Source organism: Alosa sapidissima, chromosome 12, assembly GCF_018492685.1.
Source record: "Alosa sapidissima isolate fAloSap1 chromosome 12, fAloSap1.pri, whole genome shotgun sequence".
NCBI classification, from domain to species: Eukaryota; Metazoa; Chordata; class Actinopteri; order Clupeiformes; family Clupeidae; genus Alosa; species Alosa sapidissima.
Genome location: NC_055968.1, coordinates 20657669 through 20679170, shown reverse-complemented (window position 1 = coordinate 20679170; position 21502 = coordinate 20657669). Strand labels below are relative to the sequence as shown.

The 21502-nt window shown below is 46.3% G+C and overlaps 1 protein-coding gene across 7 annotated transcripts in view; it reads right to left on the bottom strand.

The window, feature by feature from the left end:
• The window catches only part of wwc3 (WWC family member 3), a 57050-nt gene that overhangs the window by 27513 nt on the left and 8035 nt on the right, over window positions 1–21502 (bottom strand). For all 7 annotated transcript variants that reach the window (XM_042056497.1, XM_042056495.1, XM_042056496.1 and 4 more), the window contains 7 exons: window positions 13938–14047; window positions 11284–11487; window positions 9569–9645; window positions 8419–8498; window positions 3777–3906; window positions 2540–2689; window positions 1888–1961 (listed from right to left, as the gene is read on the bottom strand). In XM_042056497.1, the coding sequence (XP_041912431.1) occupies window positions 1888–1961; window positions 2540–2689; window positions 3777–3906; window positions 8419–8498; window positions 9569–9645; window positions 11284–11487; window positions 13938–14047 (825 nt within the window). The remainder of the gene's footprint in view (window positions 1–1887; window positions 1962–2539; window positions 2690–3776; window positions 3907–8418; window positions 8499–9568; window positions 9646–11283; window positions 11488–13937; window positions 14048–21502) is intronic.

The following is a 21502-nucleotide window of genomic DNA, read 5'->3' as shown; positions in this document are numbered from 1 at the left end:
TGAGTAAGAGAGAGAGAGAGAGAGAGAGAGAGAGAGAGAGAGAGAGAGAGAGAGAGAGAGAGAGAGAGAGAGAGAGAGAGAGAGAAAGGGTGAGCAAGGGAGACAGAGAGAGAGGATGGGTAAGGGAGGTGGAGGGAAAGAGAGGTGAAAGGGAAAGAGTGATTAAAACACAGAACCCATGACCCATCATCTGTGCGCACTCTAATGTCGTCATGGCGCACATGTGCATCTGGACAATCATCTGAGCGGTGTTTACATCTGCTTAACCACCACAAGCTCACTGGCTGCATGGGAATGTTTACCCCTCTGAAACTCCAAATTACCAGCGCCCGTTTGCTTTTGTTTGCTTGTTTTTTGTTTGAAAAATATTACAATATTTTTCTACAAAATGAAATGACTCCAAGTGAACACAGCAGTGTCCAGTTTCACCTCCCAGAGCACAAAACAGGTGGGTTGTGGACCTCAGGTTTGAACTCTTTAAGAGAGGAGAGGAGGAGGAAGACGAGGAGGAGGAGGAGGAAGAGGATGAGGAGGTGGAGGAGGCTGAGGCGCTAGAGAGGAGGGGGTGTCTTGGGGGAGCCCTGAGGGTTATGGTTAAAGTGAAATAACTGTGTTTATGTGTTTTGGAGTTGAGACGGTGTGTGACTCAACGAGAGAGCACGCAAGTTTCCACAGGTCCCCCTTGCTCCTTCACTCGCTCGCTTGCTCACTCCCGTTAGGCTTCGCGCTCAACTCCTCTCTGATGTCATAGCTGGCGCTGTGGCCGCCGCGTCACCGTGGCAACAAGCGTCTCATAAAAAAAAAAAAAAAAAAAAACCCTGCTAGGAGTCTGGGTAATCATGAAGCCACTGCTACCACTACAGCTGCTAAAATAAAAGAGTTGGGACTTTATACAGTAAGTCATTGTTAATCTGGTTGTTTATGAACAATTAACAACCCAAATCGTTTCAATGCTTTTCTTGTCTTGAATTGGAAACGTAAAATCATCAGTTGTCATTACCCATCACATTATATTACCAGCATCAGTTAGTAGTCATGAACACGATGAGCATTTTACAAGTCATAACACCTATGCCATATGTCAAGAAGATTTCATGGCACATGTCAACTGCCATTATAGGATTGTGACTTTGTTAGTGTTGGTCCAAGGACACATACCCAGAATGTACGGTCATACTATTGCATGAAAACAATGAGGTCCTTATAGGACATATAAATCATCTCAACTGACCAAGAATGTGTCAATACATAATAATGTATTGTAGAATGTAATGTAATGTAGAATCTTTGATCGTAATAGCCGTTACATGGCTGTTCAATCGGAATAGGAACAGACTACACCACCTCTTTCATTCCGATTAAAATTCTGATCGGATCAGGCATTTTTAATCCGATAGAAGTGTTTATATGAGAATTTTTATTCTATTATTTTATTATATTTTATTAAATTATTCAATTTCTAATTGGATTATAAGTGTCCATGTAAACATGGCCATGGACGGATTATGAACTTTCGGGCTCCTGGGCCCAGTTGTATTAAGGGCCCCCCATAAATTGTCGCATATGTGGGAGGGGGGGAGGGGTTTGGGGGTCCTCCCTCAGAAAAAAAGTAATTTGTTTGATGTGATTTCCTGTATTCTGGTGCATTTTGGGGATGGCCAATAATTTAATTCAATCAGATTCATAGCCTACATCCTGATGTGTTGATATTGAGGCAATGATTCCATGCAAAGGCTTGGGCTTCAGGGCCCCCTGACCCCTTGGGCACCTGGGCCTGGGCCCAGTAGGCCCGTGCAGTAATCCATCCCTGAACATGGCTAGTGTCATCATGTACATTAGATATTTTTTTTTTAAAGGCTGCAAATATTTATGCACATGCATACTTACCTTTTCTTAGATTCTTCATACTGCCAGTTGAGTCTCTCTTTGTCCACTAATGGAGAGAAATCTTGGGAGCCAAACTGAAAATGAAATCCAATAATTAGGCGGGGATCACACTGGAAATAACGAAGGGGCAGTGGTAAGAGTAACGCAACGCTCGGCCTTTAATAAGTTCCATCTCGTTCCTAAGTAACACAAAATCCGCTTGTTCAACGGTAGCGTTCCGCTGGCGCTGCAACCGTTACACTGCCGAACCATAGAGAACAATAGGAAACCTGCCCCTTGCTGCTGGTCAGAGTGATCCCTGCCTTAAATTACTAATTAAATGAATGCTAAACAATTCAATTAAACAAAGCTACATGAGAATTACCCTTCAGCCCTGGTAGACTCTCAACATTCATTACAACATAATATCTTTCTGATTGAAACAGAATAATAGAATAGAGTATATTCCCGACAGGAAAACAATCGTCGTTGTACTAAATTCCTTACAGACTTGCAGTGGCAAAACTAAATATCAAATTAAAGCGTAATATTTTACCAGCAATGCACAATCCCTTCACAGCTGAAAGAATTTCAGACCAAATGCTATATTATAGCAATTGGTCTGATTAGAGCTGTTACACCCATTATTAAAATGATGCGTATGTATTAATACCTCTCCCGTGAATTCAGTCTGACAGCCGGTGTCACAGTACTGCTGCAGATGGCATGAGTCACCCAAGGGAGCGCCACTGTTGGCCACCTCATTTACCGAATCGCCAATGGACAAGCTGCTGTGGAAGTTCACCGTGAGCTTCGCCAGGCTCTGGAGAGGATGGACAGGAAGCCAGGAGTGAATGAGTAACACACACATGCACACACACACACACACACACACAGCCCTGACATTAGACAGTGTGTATTCACTGCTCACAAATCGCTCTGAAAAGGTCACACTTAGGAATTAGGCGCCCATTCCCCCCAAAATCCAGTACTGGAGTGACCACTTCTGACACCCATTTCTGGTCTTTTAAGTGTGAATTAACAATAATCTGTCAACCCCTGACAACCACTGGGTGGCGCTACAAAACACTCTAAGAACAGCTGTTCAAAGAGGAGAGAAAGGAATGGCTGTGAAAAGTTTGCGAACCAAGCGCTTCAGTAAGGGACCAGACAAGTTTTGTTCTTCAATGATTTATGTCTTTGGGGCACTTAGGTATCCAACCAAACATCAATTACCAAAAAAAAAAGCCACAGGCATCATCCACAACCACAAACCACAGACCACAGAAGTGAGTGTGCAAAAAGTATGTAAAAGATATGCTAAAGTATGCAAAAATAATCCTAAATGATTTAACACATTCTCAGAAGACATTCACATTTGGTACAGTGTGAGAACACCAATCAATCACATGAAGGCAGTGGTAAAATTGTGGACTGACTCTGCATTTCACACTGACTCTAACCAATTGAATATAAGTGATATGACATGCAAGGTACTCTGTGCACTGTAAAATGCACAGAGGTGCCAGTGTTTGGCTTTGAACATCAGAGATTAACTTTAACTTTTTTCAGTTGCCTCAATTCAGTTGCCTCAAGACTAAAGTTGACTGAAATTTAGCAGACGCTTTTATCCAAAGCGACACAGACTCACAACAGCGGAAACCCAGATGATTGGTTTCCAATTGGAAATGTTTCTGCTGCTCGGTCACGTTCAGTAATCAAGGATGCATTTCCCACAAGCCACCACGCATTACTCAACAGGCTTGGTTACAAACAGTGTTCAAAATGAGTTGTGTAGATGAAAATCAGTTCAAGAAGTTCATGAAGATCAGATTTAGTAATGAGTTGTTGCCCTACGGCTCGTGGTGACCAGATATGATGCTAGCCACTCTGTGTGTGCGCAGACTCACCTGGATGAGGTCCTGCCTCTCCTTCTCGCCTGAGCTGATTGCCTTCTTGATGCTGCGCAGCTCGTTAAAGATGGCCTGGGCCTCGTCCAGCTTGTAGCTGGTCTGACTGCTGGACATCTTCCTGTCAATCCTGTCGACACCAAACAAGCAAGTGTTAAGACATGGCTATGACTCACTACAAGCACTAGTCCTCTGTAGGACTGGACAAGACTGGACCCATAGAGGGGTATTGGACTTATCAGACGAGATGGGCTGAAGACACAGGGACACTGAAAGACAATAAACAAGGACAGCTTGTGGGACATGTGAACGTGGCATTAAGTGGACTCTAATGAGAGGTGCAATCTGGACACTTTGGATGTTTTCCAACTTGTCGTACCAGATCTCCAGATAGTAAGTAAGTATTTGTAGTGCTTGACAGATCTATTTACAATCCTTTACAGTGCCATTTGGAAGTTGGAACCAAACATGTTCTTCAGTTAGCTACACAGTTTCATGGCTTTGTAAGGAGAACAATCCTTCTGAACAATTTTCCGTTTTTAAGAGGACACATTCCCCCTTACGAGAAACATTTGATCATTAGAACACCACTGGAGCAAGACAGAAAGCACCACTGTCCTTGTTCAGCTTTCCTGCCGTGCTTCTGTTCCACAGGGCGCTGTGCTGACTGGGTAAGCAGAGTCAGCAACGCTGTGTGAACTTAACTACCTCCTGCGATCAGCAGTAGCAGCTCAACATGGTTCCACGTGAGCAAAAAAACCTACACAAACACACACACACGCACACACACACACCTACAGTATACAAGCACAGGCAAACACCTACTTAAATACAGTTTACATAACTGTGCATCCCTTGCAGCTTTCCTTCACACACCTAATTATAAAGAATTAAATTGGGCATGACATCATTGGCTACCTAAATGAAACAGGGTGTTCCTAGACATGCGGGTTATTTTAATATCGGGGCCTGAAGTCCTCATTAGCCTCTCGGAGGGTAAGGCTGTTAACCACACTCATGTCTCAGCGCAGAGGAAATGAATCAGCCCCGACAATAACCCAATAGTCTGTTAGAACTGTTTAGCAGAGAGAGAGAAGAAAAAGAAAGAAAACAACAAAGAAAACATGACGCTGGATAACTAGGTAGCGATGGAGGGAACCAGATAATGCATATTGTTTGTTTAAAATGAATAACCCTTAAAGAATGTCATTGGAGTTGGGAGACAGGACACGGAGGTGTCTAATGACGGTCGGTCGCTGGGGGTGAGAGGGGAGGGCTTGAGGTGGGGGGCGACACTGGAAATGGTTAGTGGGGATTTATTGGAACCTTAATGGTCGCTCGCAGACCTGTCTGTCTGACCGGTTAACCGTTTAGCCATGCTAGAATAATATTGTTTTAACTTCGACCAGCTCCTGGGTCTCCAAGGCATCATAATTAGGCGAGGGAAACTGGAGCCTGCCACACTTAAGGTGGCCTGGCGGGGAATTTCTGTCTTTTCAAAGAGCCACCACTCAAGACATAAATCCTACTGTGTTATGCTTGCAATGCCGGCCACCGAGACAAGAGACAGACAGAGAGAGAGAGAGAGAGACAGGGAGAATGCCATTCCAATATGCCTGGGAGAGACAATGAGAGAGTGAGAGAGAGAGAGAGAGAGAGAGAGAGAGAGAGAGAGAGAAGGGGAGGATGAATGAGTGTGAAACAAGAAGTGTTTAAGAGCTGAGAAAACACGAATCTTTTCAAAAATGGTCACTATTTACATTTTTAAAACATGCTTGCCAGCAATTTTGATGTTCTACTACTTTAGCCAACAGCTAATATATTCTGAATATAATGTAAAAGAAAGGAGCAAATACTAAGCCTCTTAGCATACTGTATGTACACAAGGGAGATTTAAACTAAGGTGACAAAGAGAGAAAGCGAGACATTGGTGAACATGACACGCGTTCCTGACTCAGAGGGCAGCGAGAATGACGTGAGGGTGAGTGATGTGTGGACTGGGTAGCGAGCGGGCGGCCTCCCTTTCACATCACCACTGGTGCTGGCAGTGGACCCGAGGCTCTGGCCGCACGGCGCTTCCTCCAGGCCCTGCTCCGCGCGCTGCTCCGCTCCTTCAACAGCAGGTACTGTTGGCCGGTGCCGCCTGCCTCTTCCTCCCCACACAAACCCGCCTTTGTACCCCCCCCCCCCCCTATTCCCAGCCCCAGCCCTGTGAGCCTCCCGAGCGGCCAACACCCCACCACACACAGCCCCCCCACCCCCCACCCAACCACTCCCTATCCTCACCACACTCAAACAGAAACACACAACTCTATTCAGCTACCTACTGTACAGAAGGGGCTGGGCTGGACTGCTGTGCCGAGTTCACCAGGGGCTTTAGTGAGGGCCACAATCATAAGGGGGATAGATATTGGAGTCTAATTTGTACAGGGGAATCATTTTGAGATTCAGAGAGTGGCAGAGAGGTAAATAAATGATATAGGCCTACTTCTATTGGATTGGTCCTTGTCTTTTGTCTCTGGTCTTGTGCTACTAAATAGGCTAGTCTTTCTCAATCAACGCTAAGTGCCAAAGTCTATATTCTTAAATGAAAACAAGAAATAAAACCACAAGGAAAGGCTTTTCTCTCTTTTTCCGTTTGTTTTTACTCTGCACCTTATGGCATTTTTCTGTAGCTCACTTCAATCTCGTGTCTCTTGCTATCTCTGGATCACTCTCTGCGTTCGTCTCGACTGAACCTCACCAAACCTGAGCTGACCACGCCACCATCTTGTTTCTTTCTCCCCCTCCGAAGACACTCAGTCCTCCCCTCATTGTGACATCAGCCCAAGGAGGGGGATTTCCATATCAGTCCTTGCTTGTTTATTTGCTTGCCTACTCGCGATGTGGTTCCAAGGCTAATTAGCGCTAGCCCTGCCGCTGCCAGAGGCACAGATTTTGAACAAGAGCGGCCCTGTGGCGAGAGGGACTTATGTTTAAGCACGTCTAAAGACACAGGGGAAAAAAAGGGGACAAGCAAGCAAAGAAAAGCACAAAAAAGTACAAAAAAAACAGGAGAAAAGAGAGCGGGAGAGGGCCCATCCCGTGTTCTCAGGGAGCGGTGGATTCTGGGCGCTATTCTGGGAGCCTCTCGAGTTGTGTTCTATCTAAGAGATAAGCCCCTCTCACAGGGATGCAGGAAGTGCGCAGGAATTTGCTGCCAGATATCTTGTGTTTTTCAAACTGCCTTCAAGCACTTCTCTCTCTCTCTCTCTCTCTCTCTCTCTCCCTCACTCACTATTCTCACACTGCTTTCTCTCTCTCCCTCGCCCCCACCCCTCTCTCTCTCTCTCTCTCTCTCTCTCTCTCCTCGTGGAGCTTTTCCTGTCCGGGCCGAGAGCCTTGGCTCCCTGCACTCCACTGGTGCATCCTCTTCCTGAGGTGGAGTCTCCTTTTCCAGAAAGCACACGCACGCATACACAGACACACACACACAGACACACACACAGACACACACACACACACACGAAAGCTTCTCAAATTCTCTTGTGCGCATTCTCGCCCTCTTTTTATCTTTTTCTCCCACGCAAACATATACATACATATTCACAAACACATGCCCCCCCCCCCTCTTTCTCTCAGACACACATACACACTTACACACACGGAAAAAAAAAAAAAAAAGGGAAAAAAAAAAAAACACTGCTGCCTGTTGGTGCGTCTCACAAAGGCCTGAGAGCGTGCACAGTTTCAGCGGGGTGGCCGGGCTATTTTAGGGTCGCCTGTGAGAGAGCCACACAAACAAAGTCTTACGGCTGCTGCTGCTTACTGCTGCAGTGGCCTTCAGTCTCTCTGCACAGGGCTCGTTCAGACTTGGGGAGGGTACGTGGTCAGTGTTTGGTTTGCAGCTCCGCTGAACTGTATAATACCTCAATTACGTAATTAAATTACACCAAACTGAAACAGAGACAGACATTCACCAGAAGGCTGGTACAAATCATATCGTGATTCTTTTTTTCCCTTTCATTTCGGGGAGGTATATATAAAAACAAAAAGAGTCGTTCTCAGAGGACAACCTTGTTTTGTCCCAAAAACAGGCAGAACGGTCTTAGGATGCATGTGGTCAAGCATTCTCGAGCTTTATATGACACAATAGAAGTGGTAGTGGCCCCAACATCAACACTGGCACAGTCTGTGTGCACGATGCTGTGACAAATTCATAATCTCCTCATGATATTCTCATGGCTAAATGGAAAAGCACAGCAATGTCTATTTAACTTCTTTTGCGAGTTTTTTTTCACACAGATCTATAAATAACGTGTAACACCCAAACTTTGTCAACGACGAAAAATAAATCAAACACAACACATAATAGAGAAAATCCACCAAAGACACAGGACATGGGCCGGCTGTTAGCATGTCAGACATAGAAAATGGAAAATGAAAGCCTTTTGGACAAACAAACAGAGAGAAAGTTCTAGAGTGCTAAATTCAATGGAACATGAACTCTGAAAGAAGAGTACTACTGCAGCATAGTACGTTTTTGAGAGGCCAGAGCAGGTGGAAGTGTGTGTGTGTGTGTGTGTGTGTGTTTATGTATGGAAGGGTGGTGCAGGCAATAGGCATGTGTGAATGTGTGTGTAGGGCAAGACGGAAGGCTCACTCTTGCAGGGTCTCCACTCCCATTTCCTTGTACTGCAGCTCCTGTTTCACCTGTGCCAGCTCCTGCTTGAGTCTGGAGAGCTGCGGACACGCACACACACACACACACACACACACACACGGGTCAACATTTGGCTTTACACATTCACACACATGTGGACATATACATGCACATACATACACATTACACACACGCTTCCTGGTGGACCTAGGAGGGCTGTGGACACATGGCTTAGCTATGGGTTACTATGCTTCACACAATGGGCTTCCCTTAGCGCTGATGGACCTGAAACGCTGAGTCATCAGGCCAGAGAGGCCCTACTCACTCTCTCTCACTCACTCACACACACACACACACACACACACACACACACACACACACACACACACACACACACACACACACACACAGATAAGGGAGGAGGCTGTTCTCACTCTCTCACATACACACAAACACACACACACACGGAAACTGACCCTTACACACACCAACTTCCCAAAAACACTGAAAAGGAATGTGGTTTAGGCCCATTACGCGAACAGTACCCACCCTAGCCCTGACCCCTCTCTGCTAAACCAGCCTTTCCTTCAGGAAGCCCAGTGACATTTCAACAGCGCTAAAATGACCCAAATCCACTGATCTGCGGGGCTCAGATACAGAGAGAAAACTGTAACTCATACACACTTGTGGGATCCCCCTTTTTTAGTGCTCTGAGGTGTGTGTGTGTGTGTGTGTGTGTGTGTGTGTGTGTGTGTGTGTGTGTGTGTGTGTGTGTGTAAGGGGGTGGGGGTTATTTTCATAATTCTGGGTAATGATCTGACTGGGCGCCACTCGGCCTCAAACACCACCTTGTAAAACCCAGTGAGACGGCCTGCGGCCGGCTGCGCTGACTCACTCTCCTGAGCAGAGACTGAAGCAGGGAGCAGCCCTGAGGAGGTGGAGGTGGAGGCTGTGGGTCATGGGTTGGACCCCCCCCCCTCCCCCAGCTCATGGGAGAGTGGGGCCCCTGGAGAGGGGTGTGTGTGTGTGTGTTGGCTGGGTTCGGGGCATAGGGTGGTGGTGAGAGTGTGTGTGGGGGGGGGGGGGGGGGTAACAAAGTTGTCAGAAGACCTGACATATGAAGCATTGTTCTCTGCCGATAATGACTTACCCGTTCCCGCCTACAGGCAATTTCCGCTTTTATTTGGTCAGGGTCATATTTTGCATTTGAAGAAGAGCCAGAGTGTGCTGCATGTGAGAGAGAGAGAGAGAGAGAGAGGAGAGAGAGAGAGAGAGAGAGAGAGAGAGAGAGAGAGAGAGAGAGAGAGAGAGAGAAAGAAAGAGAGAGAGAGAGAGAGAGAGAGAGAGAGACAGAGAAATGAGAGAAAGAGAGAAGAGGGGGGAGAAAGAGGGTCAGTCAAACACTGAAACACAACTCTGCCACTCTGACAGACAGAACCACAACACACGGCAAGGTGAGAGATAGTGTATCCTTTGATAGAAGGCCTTTTGTGTGTGATGCTTCACTTCATTCCTCTCTCTCTCTCCCTCTCTCTCTCTATGGAGGGTGTGGGTGGAGGGATGTTGGGGTGGGGTTCCTCTCAGAGAAAAAAAAAACAGAGGTATAGAGGCAAAGAGTAAAGCAGGAAGAGGTGAATGCAGAGAAAAAAAAATTGAGAGGAAGGAGCCAGGAAAGGGAAGGCAGAAGGGGAAAAGGAGGGGAGGCTGGAAGAGGAGAACAGCAGTACGCTTAAGCAGGAAGAAGGTGGATAAAGGGAGAGTGCAAAAGCGCCAGAGAGAGAGAGAGAGAGAGAGAGAGAGAGAGAGAGAGAGAGAGAGAGAGAGAGAGAGAGAGAGAGAGAGAGAGAGAGAGAGAGAATTACTGAGTAAAACTGAAAGTGCTGTGGAAACAGATGGATGAAGTTGATGGTGAATGAATGAGGGACGCCTTTACCAGTGAATGACAGGCAGATGGATCAGTTTGGCCTTTTACTTGGAGAAGGAAGTCCTTGACTCACAGGCTCCCAGAGAGGTTAGATGGTGGTGGTGCTTTCTTGTGAAAACTGTGCCATACTATATTTATAGAGCATACACTAGAAGCCTGTGATTAAAAGTTCTTAGCAAGTCGGCGGATGTTGCGTGTGTTTATCCGAGAGTGTGTGTGTGGGAGTGTGTTTGTGTGAAAGCCTGTTTATATTTACATGGTCGTTTGCATACGAGAGTATGCCAACAGGATTTCCCCTTACAAGAGACACAACAGTAAACCATTTTCTCCACATGCCTTACAACAGTCTTTCTGGTATTTAATAACAGGATTCAGATTGTGATTTGCACAGTATGTGCCTTTGTAAACAAACACAGCATCCGTATATATACTATATGTGTGTGTCTAAATAACTTCATACATGTCAGTATTGTGGAATTTGTGTATGGGCAGACAATTATCTGATGGCTTATAAGATTGTGAGGGGTTGTGAGAATTAAAAATACATCAGATCAGTAAGTGGGACTGAATTCCAAAAGCATGGGAATGTGATTGTTACATAATAGGTGATATTTTCCCCTCAACATGGCATAGATGTGGCATAGCCATGCATGTGCCAGATACAAGTGTATGTGTACAGTGTTTACAGTGGCTGTGAGTGTGTGTCTTTAGGTGAATCTATGTGTGAGCGTGTGTATGTGTGTGTGCGTGTGCACAGGTGTACATGTGTATGTGTCTGCATGTGTGTGTGTGTGTGTGTGTGTGTGTGTGTCTGCATATGTGTGTGTGTGTGTGTGTGTGTGTGTATGTATGTATTTGAGAGTGTGTTTGAGCATGTGTCTGCAAGTGTGTCTGCATATGTGTGTGTTTGTGGTAAATGTGTCTGTGTGTTGGTCCCTCACAGCTGGTGATTGAGCGCGTGTCGTCCTGCGAGAGCTGATGGAAGAGCAACATCTCCTGCTGGGCCAGCTCCAGCCGCTGCTGCTTGACCAGGTACATCTCCTTTTTGGCGTTGAGCGCCTCCTGTGCCACCACCAGGTACTCCTTCAGCATGCGCTCCTGCTCCTGCCGCCATTGCGTCCGCGGGTTCTCGATCTGGGTGGTCTCTGCCCGGGCAAGAAGGGGCAGAATGGGGGTCAGAGTACCACTCTCACCCATACAATCACCTCAAACCTGACCAGCACTGTGTACCACAGCAACCCATAGTATGCCACAGTTTCATTACAATCATAAGACATAACTTCATACATCAACAAACTGAATCTATAGTAAACAAACAAAATAAATACCTACTACAGCTCATTCTTAGGGTCTGGGTTAAATATGTGCTTCATAAAAGAGTGGTGTAAATGTGGGCACAGCAAAACTCAGAATGAGTAGTTTTCATTCATTCATTCATTTACTGATTCCAAACCACACACACACTCTCAATAACAGCAGATAACACTGCCAGACTCGAAATAATAACATTTCGGACATGGTGACAGATAATCTCTAATCCTTGCCACTTTCAGCAGGCAGGTCTCATACAGGTCTCTGAGGTAAATTCCAATCTTACAGAAGAAGCAGACAATGACTCATCTTTACTCACTTATAAAAACCCTTCCTTAACAACCAAACAGTTGTTTTCTTAACTAAACAGCCAAACAATTGTCTCCTTAGTCCATCAACCATGACATGCTTACAATAACTCATCTTGAGTAAATGGTAAACATGCCTGTCCTGACTGGACAATCAAATCCCTCTTTTCTTAACCAAACCCAACCAACCAACTAACCGTAAGGAAAATTCATTTTATTCCCAGTATCCTCAACTTCCAACAACAATATTATTCTAACATCTTTTCCACTATTCCCTTGACTTCATGGAAATGCTGTGGACGCAAGCAGCAGAATTCCGCATTATGCATGGAAACAGTTTCGATGTGACGCCCCGCCATGGCGGTCATTCCCACACCACTGCAGTGGCCAAGGCTAGCGAAGAGGATGGACTCGGAGAGGACCGGAGAAAGGACGGAGGTGTCCCCGCTGCGGCCTGGCCCGGTAGATGGTCGTATATCATCCCCACAGCTCATGACATCACATCTCAGTGACCCCGGGAACAGGATGGTACAGGGCACAGGGGGGGGGGGGGGGGGGGCCTAAGGGCCCAAGCAGCAGTGCCCTGTCCACTTCCCCTGGATATTTTTCCCATTGCATGACTGACCAAACCACCGCCATACATAACATCCTGCTGGACAGCAGCATATGCAGGCAAGCACACGCACCTAAATCTCAATAGTGACCGCTACATGAACTTGTCATGAACTGAGAAGACTCCACCACACACCAAGAGAGAAGCAACACGTTGAGCTACACAGCATGCTGATGTGCTGATGTCACATTACCATAAAAGCAATCCTAAAAGATTGTTCAAAACCAATGTTCGTAGAAGCTGCCTTCACTCAAATATTCTGTCTTCTGGGACACCTGTCTATCATGGCAGCGAGGCAACACGGCAGCTGCCTTCTGTTTCCTCAGCAGCCAATAGGAGGAGAGGGCCACGCATATCCCACGTCCACAACATCCTCCCAGCTATGCACATCATCCCCTGCCTGCGCTCTGACAGGGAAGCTACACCGGGCTCGTAACTGAAGCTTTCCGTTCGCGTTGCGTCTGCTGCAACAATTAGCTTCCGCTATGATCAATGGTACAGGTACACCAGACGGCTACACCAGATGTGATAGTGGCGCATAAAAAAAGGACCAGTCTTCTAAAACTATTTTTACGCGCCGCGAACAGGAGCACTTCAGTTACTTGCCTGGTGTAGCCTCCCTGTGAGTCAGAATACAGGAGGCAAGAGGAGGATGACAGGAGGTCCCTGTGACGGGAGAGCAAGAAGCCACGCTCGACTCGAGACAGAGGTGACTCAGCGCGGGGAGTGGACAACAGACGGTGTGTCACACACTGGGGTGGGGTGTGTGTGACATCACACAGCTATGACATCAAAATGAGCAAAAGTCTCACACGCATGCGCACGCACGGGGGGAGGACATACAAAAATACACTTATTTCCAAGCATCCTGTTTGAAACATTCTGATGAGACTCGTAAACCTGATCTTTAAAAAAAGAAAAAAACTTTTACTAACTTTTGTTTCATCTTTAGTTTTGCAAAGGGAAGTCAACATGCCTCAGCTTAACAACTCAGTTGAACCAAAGGCCTTACAGAGTGTAAGATGATGATAACAATAAAAGTCAAATTCAAATTAAAAGCATTTCAGAATTAATTATGATAAAAAAGAACATGGACTCCAAGTTATTTCAGGCATTTGTTTATGTCCAACAATAAGTCAAATCCAAAATAGCTCCTCTCCAACACTGCCAACATTGTTTTCATAGTTTCTGCTAACTCTGCCTGGGGACTGGCTGTCATAACTCACTCTTCTGAGCTCCCCACCGACAGGACAAAGGCAAGGGTCTGGGTCTGGGGCTGTCCCAGGGCCCAGGCTGAGGGATGAGCATGGAGCGGAGGGCAGACCTCCCACAGGGTGCAGGAGAGGATGCAGGGCGGACTTACTGTTGATGTGGTCGATGTAGTAGACGCCCACCTGCTGGTCCAACACCACCTCCCAGCCAAGGGGAAGCTCGTCTCCCACGCAGTCAGCAAAGGTCAGGGGCTTGGTTATCCTGCACACAAATCAAAACACACACACACACACACACAATGTAGGTTAGAAAATGCGCAATGGCTTATGTAAGACTAGGCAAGTCGGAGGCATTCTTGTGGTGTGTAGTGTTCTATTTTCACCACACACACCATATATTTTCATCCATTCGGACTGCTTCACTTTCCAAACCATATGTCAACAGTTCACAACAGGAGCACAGCGAGCTCTAGCGCAGGAACAATAACATTAACTGGCATGTGAAAAATGCCGAGCATTCCTTGAGAACGTAAAAATGAAGGCGCGTTCTGTCGCCCGGCGTCTGCTGATCTAACCTCTTGGGGTCAGAGATGTATGGAGCAGAGAGTATGAAGGAAGAGAAAGCCCATAAACACATTCCATACGAAGGGCAAGGAGGCTCTGCCAGGCTTTTGGTAGACCACCACAAATGATAATGTTTTTGAAGTTCTTTTGTTCCAACTTTGCTTTCTCATAGTCCACTGGCAAAGCAACAATACCTTTAGAAGCATTTGAAACTTTGTATCAGTTCAGTTGAAGCACTAGGGGGGGGAAAGACACAATGAGTATCAATGTGAGATTTAGAACCTTCAGACGAAAGTGGAAGTGGTGATGCCTCCAGGTGACATCTCAACACAAGTCATAAGAATTCTGAGAAATTATACCGCACTCCATGTCTAGATTGTTTTTCCAAGTAATGTTGACATTTCCATCATTGCTCATGTCAACATCTGTGACACATTTCAAGAGGTACTTCCTTGTATCGAATGCAATTACAAATTAACATTGACAACAAACCCACATAATTTATATGTAGAACATACTGTATCTTTGAATAAGATATCAGTTTTGAAATGGAGACATTTACTAAATTCATGCATTGTTTTCAACAAAATGACATTAAGGCATAGTTCCAAGGAGTTCTGCAGGAGACCCAACAACATGAACAAGTCCAGTAAATCTTATGGGAGATGTTCCATCTCTCACATCAAATTAAACTGTGCAGTGGTTTATGCACACCCAGCGAGGACTATTCATATTTACTTTGGTTTGGCCTGTCCCTCCATAGCACACAGAACAAACCCCATTCTCTCCCGCGCCCCGTAAATCACCCCCCCCACCACACACACACGGTCTTCATGGCTCTTTAAGTGGAGACTGATTGACTGCTTTGCACTCAGGGGATGAGGATGAAACCACCAGGGCCTGTGTGCGCGAGCAAACCGCCTCGGCCACAAACTAGCCAGAGAACTGGTGTAAAACAGTCGCAAGGCATGGTGTTGATTCTGCACGTCCTCAAACATCTCATAGTGAGCTTATCAAATTTTGGCTCCGGTTAAGGACCATCCACTGCAGTGACTGCTTGAAGCGCCACAACAAATGACACTGATGTACACTTGAGAAAGGAGGACACGTACATCGATATTTCAAGGGAGTAATTCTGAAAGGTTCACCTATAAGACCACTGAGAGGTCAAAGCAGCTACAGCTCTGGAAAAAATTAAGAGACCACCACACACTTTTCTGGTTCTTCTTTCTACGGTTGCTGAGTGACATTCGAATGAGTTGACAGTCATATAAAAATTTGTAGTGATATTGAATATTACCATCAACTCATTTGAATGTCACTCAGCTACTGTAGGAGGACATCAAAAAAATGTCCAGAGCTATTTATCCGATGGACCACAATTTTGATCCAAGATGTTTAATGTTTTCAAGAAAGAGAGTGTCATTCTTCAGAAATGTCTTGTCATTATCCCCCTCATGGACAGACAGACAGACAGACAGACACACACACACTTTTCACACTTGCATGTCAACACGATGACTTGCAACAGCTGTTTGAAAGATGGTTTGAGTCACTTGTTCATCATGTTAACATCATTCACCTCCCTTCCCAAACCCCATCCACACGCTCGCTGTGACACTCCAAACACTCAGGCTTGGGCTCAGGGAGGAAGCGCATGTCCTTGTTTGTCTATTAAATTACAGAGGCAGCCAGTCGATCTGGTCGCGGCGCTGGTATGCAGTAACCTGAGCAGTGGTGGCGGCAGAAGTGGCGGCGGCGTAGGAGGAGAGGGAGGAGGAGGCGGGGGAGAAGGAGGAGGAGGAGGTGGTGGTGGTGGTGAAGGTGCTTGAGGCGCTGGTGGCCCCCCCGAGTGGCAGCGCGAGAGTGCCAGGAGACGCCTACCTTGCACGCCTGCACGCTTGCTCCCAAGCCAGCGACCGATTTAACAATCCAGAGGAACGGAGTCCTCGTTCATGCCCTGCAAGGAGTGTCAGGCATTTCTCAGAAACAGAGCAGGCATGCCTTGACAGTGACATCAGCAAAAAAAAAAACGGGAAAAAAAAAAAAAAAAAAAAACACACCACCAGTGAACCTTAGCATGCATATGGCCCAACACCCCCCTTCCAAAAAAACACAGAGGGTAAATACAAGGTACAGCCAAGCATAAGATATTACATCAGCATTACAGCTTGTGTTTGTGTATTTTTTAAAACACACACACACACACACACACACACACACACACACACACACACAAAAACAAATACAGGAATGAGCACAGCGCACATGCTCTGTGGAAGACCTTCCATAAGAGGGCTCTCAATGAGTGACTGACAAGCCTTTGATCCTCAAGCAGACGTTTCAGTCAGGCTGCGGTCATTAAGCCGGTATTACACTTATGAGGCAAGTTTGGGCTGACAGTCGCCAAGCTTGCAGCTCTGGAGGATCACTCAACCTTAAAAAGAAGGTTCTGTCGGTCAAGGCAAATGATTATATTAGGTTTCAAAACACGCCAGTGAGTGAGCTATGGGCTAATCTGCCCTTATGGCTCTGTGAGCTGCACTGACAGACGCGGTACCTGCCGGCTTACGGACGGCCATCACTCTCTTGCTCCCGGCGCAGGAGACGGCAATGGTGGCCTGTTCTGCCGCGGTATGCTCACTATGCAGACGCCGTGCAGGAACCTGCCCGGATCCGTGACCTCTGCGTGGGGAGAAACGCTTGCAGAACGCAGATGAGGGGCATTCAGAGCATCGTGCATTTCCATCAGATGGTGAAGCATTTGAACGCCATTATAGACTAGTGCACCCAACTATCAGAAATTAAGAGGAGCTCTGTGATTGTACTTCCTTCAGGTGCATTTGGGCAGCAATGTACGGTCAAACATAAAACATGAGGATGTGTGTGCATCTAGACACATTAAGGTGGAAGAACAATCATATATTTCAGATTAAAAAAAAAACCTGTTGGCCAAATTTGTGCTTTCGGAGAGATATTTGACTTGCATGAGCACATTTACTAACCATCTCAGGGAGTTAAAAGTATAAGGATCTTTTGCCATTAAACATTGAGTAGTAATAGGATATATTATGTTAAACCTCTTCTGTAGCCTCAGAGGGGTGTGTAATTTCATTATACGATAGCTGGAAGTAGAATTTAAGAATTTTAAGGGCAGGCATGTTGATCTTGCGGGGAATGTTTTCCTCCTCAAAGAGACAGTTCGAGTTGCATCACGCCCACTGTGTGTCGAGTAAGAAAAAAAAAAAAAAAAAATGGCAGTGTATGAAACAAGCGAGACTTTGGGAAGACTGGTGACATCAGAGTGAAAGGAACAGAGCATCATTGAGCTGCCCTTCAGTACCCCTGGGGACAGAGGACAAGAAGAATAAAAACCTCTGCACTCTCTCTCTCCCCCTCTCAGATGTGAGCAGAGAGGAGGGAAGAGGCCCTGAATGTTTGATTTGTTGCGCAGTCTTGTGACAGTGGGTCCGTCCCAGCCAAGTGGTGTCACAGGAGAGTTGGTAAATGACACACACACACACACACACACACACAAGGAGAAAGAGGAGGAGGGGGCCCTGGTCTGACGTGAGACGTAATCGTTCAATTGCTCCGTTCTCCACATTCTGACCGAGTGCTGAGAAGAAAAACAGGGTTCTCAAGGCTTGAGGGTCAGGATGCTTGCATACACACCCCACAATAACACAGCATTCTGGCATGGACTACTCTCATTGGGAATTCTTTCTAAAGAGTCTTTAAAATATTGTTACATGTAAGCAATATTTCTAACGTATAGCTCAACGGTTATTTATCAACTAATTGACAATTACAACAATTGGTCACCATACATTCCAGCAGAAGTTTGTTTGTAGGATAAGAAGCATAAGCAGATTGACCTTTGGCAATCATAACCAAATCGCTTACATCACCAAAGTGCTTGAAGCTGGCGAACTATAAAAATAAGGGTGTAATGGATTGTTCAGGATGTGCACAGGAAGCCAGTTATGGGCACACAGTGCTCTTAGCGTTTCCCTTTGCTAATACAACGTACGAAGAAGAGAGGCAGTCCAGTCGGTTCTCAAAAACTCACATCTACAGCTTCTTCACTGGGGATTTTAGATCCCGCCACTACATGATCAATCATGGCTGTCCTTCATCAGTCCTTGCCACACTATCTGAACACAATAAATAGGAAAAAAACAAACAAATTGGAAACATAAACAAACCATACAATAATGTAATTTGAGTGACTTAACAGCCACCTCAAAACTTCAAACCATTACCCGATAAGAGAAGTACAGCAAGTTGCATGAACTGCCAATTGGGTTCTTGTTCAAATGTGCCAAAAGCAAATTAGATTGCTTGCAGCAGAAGATTAGCTTTGCCTTTAAAGAAATCTGAGATGTACAGAAACCAGATTTGGTGCAAGCTTGCAGTTTCATCATTTGTGCAGTAAGTCTCTCTATGACGCGCCTCAAAGAGGCTGCTCTTTAGGAGTTTCTACCATGTGCTTCTTTTTCCTCCGAGACCTTTGGCTGTGCCGAGAGAGTTAATATTCTCATACCACGCCTCTCTGCCAGAAAGGAAACCAGTGTAGCCAGAAGGAGAAATCTCACAGTGTTTAGCGTGCTTAACTCCCAAATGTCGCCATCAGCAGAAGGAAAAAGGTTACAGGCCCAAGGTTATTGTAAGACTTGGGAATTTCTCAAAGATTCTCTCAAATGCTAAGTTTAAACAAATGCTGAATTAACATTGAGTGCATTGAAGTAGCTCTCTGGCAAGGATTGTGGGACTACACAAACATATGTTCTGCTGAGGCGGGAAAAAAAGAAATACTTTGCTACCGACTTCTTCGGAGAAACGAAGAATCCTGAATCCTGTTGGCCGAGACTGTAAACAACACTGTTTATACGGCAAGTGTCTAGCCACTTGAAAATCCATCAGCTGTCATTGTCAAGAGGTCCACTTCTTCCAATTTTGAAAAGTGTTGATTGTCCTCAAAACATTTCAGTGGAGGGAGGACATGCTGTTCATTCTTCCTTTTGGTCGGAGCACATATGGAAAATTCCACAAAGCGGGTGAGGCTGGGGAGCTGCATTGCACACAAAATAAGAAAAGCACAACGTCTGAAACTCCTCATTTAGAGGACCCCCTCCCAACAACACCCCTGGGCATTTCTATCCTGGGTGGGTGACCCTGGGTGCCCTGTGGTGTGTGTGTGTGTGTGTGTGTGTGTGTGTGTGTGTGTGTGTGTGTGTGTGTGTGTGTGTGGGGTGGGGGGCTGCATGAGCGTGGCATGTGACACTGGAGCAAGGGGTGGGCTCTCGTCCGCCCGTGGCACCGCCGGGGTCTCTGGACTGGCCTGGACTGGCCCCTCCGTTACACTGGGCTTTGCTGTGCGGGCCTCGTGCTGCTCTAGTCTCGGTTTGGGCCTCCGGCTGACAACAAAGGCGGGAGTGACATTCCGCCTGCAAATTAAGATGCTCCAAAACAACAGCCCTCTGCATTCCTCGTCGAGAATGCTTTCCCTAAAAATAATATTCCCCTAGTTAAACTTAATTATAGTCGCCCCAGAGGCTGTGTGTTTTAATGCTTTTGGACTCGCTTGCTTGCTCGTGTTGCACCGCTCACTCTGCCCTCCTCTGCCCGTAGTCGGGACGGCGAAACCAGTAGCACACACAAAGCCTGGCAATTGGCAGCGGTGCGGTTTTACTAGGGAGACGTTAATAAATTGGCACGCCATCTCCCAAGCCACAGGCCCCTTCATGCGGTTTGATCAGCTCTGTATAATATTATAGGCTTGCCTTTACTGGCCTTAATTAACCCACAGCCTTCGTTTGGACAATCTGTTGCCGTGGCAACTTGTGGCCTTGCTGCTGTGGGATGCTCTTTAAATGGGGACTCGTGTGGTACTGATGTAATGCTGTTGTCTCAGAGGAGGTAAGCCCTTTCTCAATAGCTTCTGAATCAACGGAGGAACACACACACACACACACAAAATGGGGAAGATATCTAATTGCAATAGCAGTTTGATTTCACTTTAAGTTGGGCCGGATCGGTGAGCATGTCTAGTGCATGAGAAGCACAACACTCGTGTTCGGTGAGCTTCACACAACAGCTACACACATTCTGTCACACAAGGAGAATGGCATAAATATAAAAATCATACATGTGATGAAATATTTTTATAAATATAAAAATCATACATGTTGACATTGGGACAAAGTTGCGAGATGCGCGATTAATTCCAGCCTTTGCCATTAGCTAGTTGCATTGGTTCAAATTGGGATTTTGACTATAAATCAATAAAGTGTGCAGCCCTAACACACACACACACACACATACCCTCTCTCACACACACACACACACAAAGCTCCATCCACACACTGGACGCATTCCCAGAGGTCTGGATTCCACGCATTCAATCACAAGGCTGATTTAGCCCGTAGGCACATCCTCTCATCTGTCTGCAGTGTGTTCAATACCGAAGCTGCAGTGACAAAAAGCACAGCTATTCGCTATTAATGTGAGGCATTAACATAGCGGTCATGCCCAAAACGTTTAACAACTGAGGCCCCCAGGCCGGAAAAAGTCTTGGGCCTGACCTCTGGGAATTGAGAGCATCACACGCATAACACTAAAAACAACAAACGTGTGTGACACACCAAGATAGGCCAGGTCTTACATGGGCATGAGCCAATACGGGAAAATGCTGGAACAGCCACTGTTTTTAACTCAGCCTCCATGCGCGCTGCAAATAACGTCATGCCAAGCCAGGGCCTGGTCTGACCAATACTGTTACCTCTGCCCAGTAGGCACATAGACACTCTCTCTCTCTCTCTCTCTCACTCACACTCACACACGTTTAAGTTCAGCCTTTCGTCTAAAAATTCCATTCTGGGTTTAAAAGAGATGCGAAAACAAGTTTGGGAGGAATGCCATTTATGCGAGCCCCCTCAGACAGGGCTGGGAAGCAGCAGCTCCGGCAGCTGAGCATGTCAGGCAGACAGAGACGACGGGCCCTTCCCCTCCTTCTATTATCTTCCCCCATCTTATGGAAATAGGCCGACTATAAGTAGCGCACCACCCCGGACGGAGCACGGCATCTCTGTCTCCAGACGCATTTAGACCCCCCCCCCCCCATCACCATCGCATGGGAACCAGCAGGCCC